The sequence below is a fragment of the Lupinus angustifolius genome, chromosome LG09, assembly GCF_001865875.1.
Source record: "Lupinus angustifolius cultivar Tanjil chromosome LG09, LupAngTanjil_v1.0, whole genome shotgun sequence".
Lineage (NCBI taxonomy): Eukaryota > Viridiplantae > Streptophyta > Magnoliopsida > Fabales > Fabaceae > Lupinus > Lupinus angustifolius.
Genome location: NC_032017.1, coordinates 19,574,023 through 19,585,366, shown reverse-complemented (window position 1 = coordinate 19,585,366; position 11,344 = coordinate 19,574,023). Strand labels below are relative to the sequence as shown.

Below are 11,344 nucleotides of genomic sequence, written 5' to 3'. Positions count from 1 at the left end.
TTAGCCATCAATTCTAGAAAAATCCAATGGTTTGAATTAGTAAGTAGATCTATACCATCAGATTTCCCTAGAATTGATGGTTAAGCCTAATATGTGGAATATGTGGATCCCTATATATATATTGTTATCTATAATGTTATATTGTTAATTCGTAAATATAATTGATATGTTGTTAAAGAGTAATATTACATTGTTAAGTAGTGATGTGATGTTATGTTGTTAATTGAAATGTGTAATATAATATTATATTGATTGAGCAATTCTTATTAAATCAATTTTACGTCATAATGTTGAAATAGTTAATTTAAAATGTGTTTAAAACTTTAAATTATTTTTTATGATTTTTGTCTTGTTAATTACCTAAATAAGATATAAGATTGTAGTAAACAAATACAAAATTACATAAGTTACTGAAAACTATTTTGAATGTTTTTTTAATATGTGGGTACTCGCAGATCCGCTGCTTACCCAAAGGCTCGTGAGTAGCAAACACAGTGGATATCAGCATGAGTTTAAGGCGACCCCGAGTCCAAAAATGAAGCAACAGCGCGAGTCCGGATAATGCACTACCCGGATCTAATCAAACTCATTGCCATTCTTACCCCTACTCTAATATATGCTTTCTCTACACATATCAAATAGTTAAAATATGATTCTAATATATTTTCTACTATATAAGCTACTCTAATTTTCTCTTTGAAACATTATTTAAAATTTTATCTTCTTATTTAATGGAACTCATCCAAAAAAACATTCTAATTTCTGGAGTTTTTTTTATTTTATTAACATTTACTATATATAACAAATGTATTAAAAAAGAAATAATTAAATGTTTTTCTTCGTATATAATAAAAATAATGATGTAATACCTTTATTAAATAAATTATAATAACATGATATATTGATTAAGAATAAGAATTTGTTATCCCAAATTCAATATTATATGTTAGTGAAAACATTTCATGTCAAATACAAATTAAAATATTATTATTATTGATATTTTTATTTCATTATTAATAGTTCAAATTAAGTAGAAAATATATAATATTCATTTCAATTCAGTCAATCCTTTTATTAAATAATGTCCTTACTAGCTAATCTGTCCCTATCCACTCTTCTGAGCTTCATAGCAGTATAAGAACACCCCACCATTACCATTCACTTCCACTCCCATATCTCCTAAATCCATATAGTTCTCTCTCTTTGTTTCTTTGTAAAACAAGCAACAAATTCATTAGCCTACTCTTATTTTCCTTTCTATATTACAGAGCTGGCAGACTCACAGTTATGTCTAGAGATTGTGCAAGAGGACCGGAACAAGAGAGCGGTCAAAGACTTATACAAAGCCTTAATCTCCAAAGATGCAAACACAATGCATCGCCTTCTGGCCCCAGATTTGGAATGGCGGTTTCATGGTCCATCGTGTCATCGCCATCATTTGGTTCAATTCCTTACTGGCTCATCTTCATCACCACCATCAAAGCCTTGCTTGGTTCCTGATATCATAGTTGGGTTTGGATTAGTAGTCATTGCTGAAGGATATGATGAAGAAAATATGGTGTGGTGGGTGCATGCATGGACTGCCACTGCTGATGGGGTTATCACTGAGGTCAGAGAGTATTTGAACACTTCTGTTACAGTTACTAAGGTTGGGGATGTTGTTGCTGCAAATTCTAAGTGTCAAACCATTTGGCAGAGCAAACTTTCTAATGACTCTGTGCCTGGTCTTATTCTACCAATCTAGCAAAAATGAAGGCCATTGTTCCATGAAAGTGAAGTTGAAACCCTTGGTTTCAGAAGTTTGAAGTTTGATCAGTTGGAACCCTTATGCTAGATGTGTGGTTTCTACACATCTATAATTCTCTCTTATGTTTGGTTTGTTGAAGTTATGGATGGTGAAATAAACAAATAAATAATAAGCTAGCGCTTATCATAGACAAGTCTCATGCGTTTTGTTAAGACTGAATTCGTGGTTATGAGCTCTAATAAATCACCTTTTGTTCATGTTAAGTTAGTATTTTGCTTTTAATATAAAGGTATTTTACTTTATGTTTATAATGGATGTGCACTGGGTAAAAGGTAAGAGAACAACGACATTTAGGTGATTAAAAACCATTCACATATACTAATGCATATGCACTTAACTTACCATATTGTCACTAAGGATTGTCATTTAAACAAAAATATTATAAATAATAAAATGATTATAGATCATGATTATGAATTCTGAATAATAATAATAGAATTATAAATAATAATTAGGTGTATTACCTTTTTTAGTAGGAGTGTAAATATATATATCATAAAACTCAAACATAAGGATGTAAAGGGTTTGTCAGGTTTCATATTAAGGGAAGATAGGCACGAAACAAAATAGTTGGGCATGGTTTGGTTTGGGGATTCCCACTATATCCCGGTAGGAAAATCGAAAATAACCATGGTAACCATATAAGATTTACATTTTTTTTGTTTCCCACATGTATCCTCGTACTGGAGGCAATCTTATTCGAGCCGAAAAATTCTACAGGTACGTAGGGCTAACTCTCCCAGCGGACATTTTTTCATTCACAAGACTCGAATCTGACACCTTACTTAAGGGGAATCAAGCATATACCACTTCAACCAACGTCTATTGGTTATATAAGATTTACTTTAGTTTGATTTACCGATTTATTTATTTAATTTATTGGAAAATTAAGAAAAAAACTTTACTTATATAACTATGAATTGAGTCTTCATCATCAAATAAAAGAAAACCATCCAAATAAAAATATAGTTTTGCACGGTGGAAAAAATTAAAAATGCAAGTTGAACTTCAGTTACTACTCAACTCAATGATGACTATTTTCTTTCTACTATTAAGGGTACTCCTTAATTTTTCATTAAGGAATTAATCATTTTTAAGTTTGTGACTGCTCCTCTCAACAAATATTACTCCCAAGAATCGAATTATCAACCTTAGGAATATAGTAAGGTTTTAAACCACTGAATCAACACATTATTGGTAACTCAATGTTGACTAAGGATAGCATTTGGAATGATATGTGCAATTTAGATTTAAAAGATTGTCCAACTTAATACATTATCCATATAAATTATGTAATAGGAAATAGTTTATTTTAAAACATTTACACCAACTAATTAAATAGTAATAGATGAGAAATGTGTGATCTTCCTACAAAAGAAAGTTAGTTATGTTCAAATAATAGATTTGATCCAAACTAGATTCTTATCTTATATGGTATCAATTGAACTAGATTTCAAAAATTGATGCTTAGACCCTTGATTTTGTATTACCTTGTTATGTAAAAAGATTCATAATTGATCTTTCTCTTGTAACCTCTTGCACTTTTGTAATACAATTTTACTTATCGAAAAAAGAAAATATATGCTTGTTTTGTTTAAGCGGTTTTAGAGTCTTTGAATCATAGAATCATCTGTTGATTATCTTAGTATCAATAATATATCGAGAAACTATAAAATAATGATAGATAATGAACTCTAAATCTTAATTGTATTACAAATATTATAAAAAATTCAAAAAAATTCTCTGAAAAACTCAAAAATAAAGTTAAGATGAAAAGAATTTAAAAATAGATAAATAAAATATATAAATTATTATAAATACTAAGGTGGTTAGAAAAAGATATATTTTGAAAGTATAGATAAAAATCATTTATAAATCATTAAAGCTACTATATATTTTTATAAACAAACACAAAATAATCAGACATTTAAATAAAATAATATGAAAATGGAATGAGCAAAATAATATATTAAAACGAGGATTTTTATGGTATGTATTACATCATGTTTCATTCCATTCCATTGTAATTAAAGCAAACCAAACAATGGAACTTGCTCATGTACCATTCTATCCCCCTCACTCCATCTCAATATTCCAGTAATCCAAATACATCTTCCTTTGATACGTCTTTGAATTAACCAAACTTTATTATGGGACCACATTGTTGTCCCACATTTTATGGTACTCCATATACCATGTGCTTCTGATTTGTTAGAAAATTATTTAATAATTAAATTTTAACTTAAATATATTTTTTCTGACCAATCACATGCTTATAGAATATGGAGTGATCCAAAGTATGGGACAACATATGTGTACCATTTATTATTAGGTTTACAATTCAAAGACATTTCCTTTGGAGAAGGTGGTCTTGAGTTGAAAGTTTGTAAGCCTAAAGAGGAAGGCGGGTGAAAGTTTGTAAGCCTAAAGAGGAAGGTGGTCTTGAGTTGAAAAACTTATTCCTATTTAACTTAGCTCTTTTAGGAAAATGAAGATGGTGTTTGTTAAGTAAGGGACGAGTCTCTTTGGGTAAAAGTTTTAAAATCAAGATATGGGATGAGTTTTTAAGAAGTGGAGGGTGGTGAATTAGAGTGTTTCAAGAGGGGTGGTGAATTAGAGTGTTTAAAGAGGGGTTATTCTTGGTGCAAATAGTTAGACAATCTTAATCAGTCCAAGGAGTGAATAGGTTGTGGTTGGATAAATGATGGTGTTCGTAGATCTTTAGGTTGTGGTTCTTCTATTAAATTTTGGACATATTTATGGGTGGGGAGAGATACCCTTAAAAATTCATTTGCAAGACTATTTCAGGTGGCTTTCGAAAAAGATGCAACTGCTGAATCCTTGGGTGCTTGGAGTAATGGGGTTTGGCTTGGAGCATACACCGGAGAAGGAACTTGTCTGTTTGGGAGGAAGAAGAATATGAAGATCTCCTAAGATTCCTCTACAACTCTACACCTAAACAACATATTGCTGATTCTTGGACTTAGATTCATGACGTAAGTGAGAAATACTCGGTCAGGAATGCTTACCAATCTTTGCATCATGTGGAAGGAAGTCAGGACCTTGTTTTCTTCAAGAGGCTTTGGGTTCTAATGTTCCATCAAAGATGAAATGCTTAGTGTGGAGAATTATTTTGGATGGGGTACCAACTAAAGTGAACCTTGCTCATAGAGGTGGATTAAGTGCTCAAGATCCCCTCCTTTGTTCTCTTTGTGGTGAGTTGGAAGAAACTACACTAGTCACTTATTTTTTCTTGTTCAATGTCCTATCTTGTTTGGCAAAAGTTCTTTTCTTACTTTGGACTTACATCTATCATTCATACTGATGTAATGACTCTCTTTACATCTCATGAAAATATGATATGGTTGGAGAACAAGAAAAATGGTTATGAACTGCTCTTTGGTTTGTCACAATTTAGATTATTTGGCACATTAGGAACAAAATTATCTTTCAGAACTTGAGGTTCCAAATAGAAGAGATGATGAAGCTTACTTTTCTGCGTTGCTGGAACATTATTAATGTTCGTTTTCCTTTCTTCTCTTACTCTTATGTTGATTAGGTGAGATATTCATTAAATTTTCTTTCTCTTTATTGATTATAGGGATTTTATGGTATGGGTACTACTTGTTCACCTAATATTTTTATTTCTTGATTAATAAAGTTTTTATGATAAAAAAATAAGGTTAGTGTATGTTTAAAAGAATAGCTGAAAAGCTATTGTTGTGAAGAAAAAAATGAGAATGAAAACAAGTTAAAGCTTTATTAGATTTAGTTAAACCATTGGATTTTTGTTATTGCCATATGTCATAATCATACATATACATTACCCTCTCTATTAATGGAGAGGAGCCAAACTCTCAAAGCACATGATTCTAGTACTGGACTCTCCAGTACTGGAAATGTGAGAAGGGGCAATTTTTTAAATTATTAATTTATAAAAATGTAAAAATATGAACTATTGGATTTTTTTATTGTCATATGTCATAATCGAAACTCTTAATCAAATACATCAATCATATCAAGTCGATTGTTTCACTTCTAATAATAATTGTGCACCAATCAAATTAACCAAACTAATAAATGCCACAATATAATAACCGCCAAACATGTTTCCTTTTTAACTCTTACCAAGCCACCATTTTGAAAGTAATGCTCCTTGATTGCCAAAGGATAAACTATATGAAAGCTAAGTATTGCACTATTACCAAAGTAAGTTGTAAGCCAACCGATTAGGAGTATAAAATGTTCAAGAATTGACAAATTTGAAGTCATGAACTCACCATCTCCAACTTACTCCAATATCATTACATCTTAATGTAGCACCCTTGAGTTAGTTAGCCCTCTAGCAAACTCCTCCGTTTTCTCAACCTAATCTTCACAGGATGACCCCAAATCCATGTATTATTCCTCATGGCTCCTTCGCCATTTGGGTTGTTATTGTATTGTGTAATATCCGCTTAAATTAAGTTAAATATAGACATGAATATGTCCGTTTATGAAAATGACATAAAATATTATATTATGTCTGTTTAAATAAGACATGGCGGGCTTGCGGTCCATCTATTATACAATTAAAATAATAAAAAATATATCAAATTAAACAAAATTAAAAAATAATCTTATGACAATGTCACATTCTTAAAATATACATAACAATGTACAAGTTCAAATAATTTAACATTACATATCATTTATATATAATGAAAAATCAAAGTATAACATTTATAAACCTTATAAGCGAAATAAACACTTTAGACTAACCAACATATTTTCTTACTTTGCCAACCTAAAAATTGTGACAAAACCCATATACAATGCCCAAATTGACATAAAAAAATAGTTGATGAATTTGCACCTTCTATTTTTTTTGGTTATTCACCTTTTATTTTTAACTTTAGGGACTGTAAATTAATATGTTCTAATGTGGTGTCCACTAGTGGATTTAAATGAGAGACAGAATTTTAACACAACAAAACTAATCTCTCATACGTCATATGTCTCATTTCATCTTCTAGATGCATATTATGGACAATCTGCATACCAATTTGGATCAATCAAACGCTACAAAACAATTTTCCACTCTTTCCAAATATTCTTTCCTCATTTCATCTCCCTTCCATCTTTCCCATTATTCCAGTGTTGAAAATAGAAACACCACAAAGGGGTGCCTAACTTTCTTTTAATGGCAATCGTATTTCACAATTCAAATATTTTATTGAGTTAATCAGACCTCTCAAATTTGACTCATTGGAATTATAATTATCTTTGGCATAGAAAATTTTGGAATTGAAGGAGTATCTTATTTGACTTTATTCGTTGGAGATTGTTTGCTTTATTACGCTTGATCCTTCCTTAACTAATAAGGCTCTCAACTCCTCTGGAGTATCTTATCAACTATATATTATCTTTTAATTGTGGATGTGACTCAATTGGTAATAAGAGCTTATCTAAAGTGCATCAAAATGTCATTAGTCATCTAGTTAAAAGGGGAAAATAAACTTCTTTGAACCTTCCAATGTGATATTATATCCATTTAGTAGATGGTAGATTTTGACCACAATTTTAGGAGTTGTATGGTTACCATTTATACAGAAATAATATAAGAAATCATTAAAATATTTATAAATTCCAAATGTAAAAATGAATAAACAAATTTATAAAGAGTAAATATGATATTTTTAAGATGAAAAAATAAATTATGTTTGAGTGGGAGAATCATGGAAAGTATTAAAGTTTCATCTCAAAACTAATTGACAAAAGAAGTAATCAATAGATATTTAAATCATTCATAAGACAATGAAGTAAATGATATAAGACTTAATTTCCAACATAAAACTCAAGTCATAAAAAAATGTTATTGTTGAATTCTGTTATTAGTATTTTAAGGGATACACCAAAATTTATGTGAAAATAAATTGGCGTGGGGGACAGGTGTCCCCACTTTGCCTTAGAGAATCAGCCACTTCGCCTTCTTCCCCCAAACTAATACGTGTCCCAGGATAAACTGAACAAAAATATTTCACACATTAACGAATCGAATTTCAAATGAATATTGAGTTGATTTGATTCATTGCCAGTTATATATCTGCACATAAAAAAGTAATTATGTATACTAAGTACGTCATAAGAGAGGATATAATCTTAGTCGCTGAGATGAGTGACACTGTGAACATATGGGCTAATGTGTTGGCTTCCCATCTAAAAAGAGAAGGCTTTAAAGCTTTAGAAATTTGCAGTTGATCAATGCAGAGATTTGAAGTTCCCACAAACACAACATGTAAAATTTATGAGTTCAAGTCTCCTATTGAAATATGGTGAGGAAATTTATTTAAAAATATTATTTTATTTTATTAAAAAATAACTTAAAATTATGGTCTATATTTTTTGTTTGTATGTCACCTATCACAATTTTTATTCAATATTGAATTCTCCAATAATATATTTCAGTTTCAGCTGCCACCAGTCAAACCCACGAGCTATGACCCAAAAAAAGCCTTAAATTTTGTTCCAACATGACACGATGGTACCATTTTCCACGGTCAAACCATCCCCTTCATTTCACAGCTTCTCAGAAATATCGTACGAATAGAAAGGGAAGAAATATGGCTTACACAATACGTGACCCCTTTCTCTTCCTCTTAGTATTAAACTTCTCTATTTCTCTCTTTCAAACCTTTACACTATGGCTTCTTCTTCTGATACTTTGGACACTTGCGCAAACTCTTACAACAACTTCACCTTCTCAACACACCCTTTCATGACAACATCATTCTCTGATCTTTTAGCTTCTCCCATAGATGATGATAATAATAATAAGCATATTGGTTTATCAGATTGTGTAGCTGAGAGAACTGGTTCTGGTGTACCAAAATTCAAGTCTATACAACCTCCTTCACTCCCTCTCTCTCCTTCTTCTCTCTTTTCTCCTTCTTCTTACTTTGCTATCCCTCATGGTTTAAACCCTGCTCAGTTTCTTGATTCACCTGTTCTCTTAAACTCTTCTCACGTGAGTCAAACTTCCTTCTCTTCCTTTTTTCCCTTTTTGTGTTTTATATTCTTCTTCACTGTTTTTGGTTGCTCACAAAATCTTTACCAAAAGCTAAGTGTAGTTTCAACTTTGAAGTCGTACTTTTTACCAAATAGGAAATAATTGACCCAAGACTTGAATTCACTTGATTATTTTTTCTTTGATATTTTTCATTGGTTTTGTACTTTGTTCTTCTAGTATTCATTTCTATCTTATGGTTTGTGATTCTTGTTATCATTTTTGTAGTTCGTGTTGTTATTGAATTAATGGGCACGTGTAATTTGGGTTATGTGAATGCAGACTTTGCCATCTCCAACAACTGGAGCATTTGCTGATTGGAAGAACAATTCTGGGGGCAACCAACAAACGATCAAAGAAGAGAAAAACTTCTCCTTTCAAACTCAATCAGCACCTCCTCATTCATCTACAGCAACTTTTCAATCATCAAATGGCACAGTTCAAACTGTATGTGACCAATTTCAATTATTAGAATAATTCATGATACAAATTTTATGTCTTTCTTTCTTACTAGTTTGTTTAATTTGTTTTGTCACAGGAACAACCATGGAGTTATCAGGAAGCTACAAAACATGATAGCTTTTCTTCAGGGAGGAGTTTGAAGAAAACTGAAAACTCTTCTTTCATGCAGAGCTTTTCCCCTGAGATTTCTAGTGTCCAAACTAATAACCACAATTACCAACAACAACAACAAGTTCAGACCTTAAGTAGAAGGTCAGATGATGGTTACAATTGGAGGAAATATGGAGAGAAAAAAGTTAAAGGGAGTGAAAATCCAAGGAGTTATTACAAATGCACATACCCTAATTGCCCTACAAAGAAAAAAGTTGAGAGGTCTTTGGATGGACAAATTACTGAGATAGTTTACAAGGGTAGTCATAACCATCCCAAGCCTCAAAACACTAGGAGAAACTCATCATCTTCATCTTCTGTTTCAATTATTCCTTCAAATCCAACCAGCTTAGAAATCAAAGATCATTCATATGCCACACATGGCAGTGGACAAATGGATTCTATTGCCACCCTTGAGAATTCATCATTATCAATAGGCGATGATGATTTTGAGCAGAGTTCTCAAAAGTGTAAGTCGGGTGGGGATGAGTATGATGAAGATGAACCTGATTCAAAAAGATGGTAAGTTTTTATTTTTATATTTTTTCAACATAATTACAGTTCTCTAATGACTAATCCTCTTTGTGCCTTTTTTACTAGTTATTTTTGTTCCATGGTTAATTCTTCTATAAATTTTCCAGGAAAATTGAAGGTGAAAATGAGTGTATATCAGCTCCTGGAAGTAGAACTGTGAGAGAACCAAGGATTGTTGTTCAGACAACTAGTGACATTGATATCTTATATGATGGGTATAGATGGAGGAAATATGGGCAGAAGGTAGTCAAAGGTAATCCAAATCCAAGGTAAAAAAATCACTTTTTCATTTACTTTTATCTGTTTTACCCAACCTTGTGAAAGTTCTTCCTCTATTAAGAAATAGTAGTATGAGAAACCCATCATTAAGTTTCCTCACTCTCATGCTAGTAATAGTATACAATTAGGTATGCATTTTATAAATGTGGTATATATACACATCATAGATGCATGATGGGTACTATTTATGCAGCTATTTTCTTTTTATGAACAATAGTGCAGTGCAGTATTTGGTGAAATTCTTTAGTATGCTATGCATTTAGGTATACCTGTTTGTCTTTTCCTCGTGCGAATTGAATTTCTTGGTCAAATTTGGCAACCTTCCTTTTTTCTCATGTGTGCATGTGGTATAGAAGAATAATAGCACCCTCAAATTGTCTTGTCTTGTCTTGTCTATGTTATGCTTTTAACTTATGACTTAATTTTTTAATTTATAACTTGTAGGAGTTACTACAAATGCACACACCAAGGATGTCCAGTGAGGAAGCATGTAGAGAGAGCCTCACATGATCTTAGAGCAGTGATCACAACCTATGAAGGAAAGCACATCCATGATGTACCTGCAGCACATGGAAATGGCAACCATTCTGTCAATAGGTCAATACCAAACAATAACACTTCCAACCTCACCAATGCAGCCACTACTACCATAAGGCCCATGCCATTGAACCACCCCACTAACAACAATTCTCTTCAGAGTACTAGGCCACAAGCAACAGATCAAGGGCAATCACCCTTCATACTAGAGATGCTTCAGAGCTCAAGAAGTTTTGGATTATCAGGGTTTAGGAATCCTATGGGGTCTTACATGAATCAGCAACAACAACTATCTGATAATGTGTTTTCTTCAGGAACCAAGGAGGAGCCAAAAGATGACACGTTCCTTGATTCTTTGCTATGCTGAAGCATGTTTTAATACCATATTTTTTAGCTTGTTTTGTTGTATATTTACACAGCCACAGGATAATATAGTGTATATTGAGTCTTGTATAGTTGTATCATGTATGTTAAACATAGTGTTTCTGATATTTTTATTATTTGAGGCTTCTCTTGGCTTTAGTTTATAG

The 11,344-nt window shown here is 31.8% G+C and overlaps 2 protein-coding genes across 3 annotated transcripts; both read left to right on the top strand.

Moving 5' to 3' along the window:
- LOC109355719 (wound-induced protein 1-like) lies at positions 1,158–1,918 on the top strand. Its single transcript, XM_019598913.1, has one exon. The coding sequence runs from the start codon at positions 1,373–1,375 to the stop codon at positions 1,742–1,744; it is 372 nt and encodes a 123-aa protein (XP_019454458.1). The 5' UTR covers positions 1,158–1,372; the 3' UTR covers positions 1,745–1,918.
- Positions 8,381–11,344, top strand: LOC109355718 (probable WRKY transcription factor 26). 2 transcript variants are annotated; one of them, XM_019598912.1, is made up of 6 exons: positions 8,381–8,813; positions 9,135–9,299; positions 9,391–9,906; positions 9,949–9,986; positions 10,106–10,267; positions 10,722–11,344. In XM_019598912.1, the coding sequence occupies exons 1-6, from the start codon at positions 8,490–8,492 to the stop codon at positions 11,179–11,181; spliced, it is 1,665 nt and encodes a 554-aa protein (XP_019454457.1). In that variant the 5' UTR covers positions 8,381–8,489; the 3' UTR covers positions 11,182–11,344. The 2 variants fall into 2 exon arrangements, with proteins under 2 accessions (XP_019454457.1, XP_019454456.1); XM_019598911.1 differs by having other exon boundaries at positions 9,391–9,986.

Coding starts and splice junctions, on each gene's coding strand:
- LOC109355719 (XM_019598913.1), top strand. CDS start 1,373: ATGCATCGCCTTCTGGCCCCAGATTTGGAATGGCGGTTTCATGGTCCA.
- LOC109355718 (XM_019598911.1), top strand. CDS start 8,490: ATGGCTTCTTCTTCTGATACTTTGGACACTTGCGCAAACTCTTACAAC. Junction 8,814..9,134: donor TTCTCTTAAACTCTTCTCAC/GTGAGTCAAACT, acceptor ATGTGAATGCAG/ACTTTGCCATCTCCAACAAC. Junction 9,987..10,105: donor GAACCTGATTCAAAAAGATG/GTAAGTTTTTAT, acceptor TAAATTTTCCAG/GAAAATTGAAGGTGAAAATG.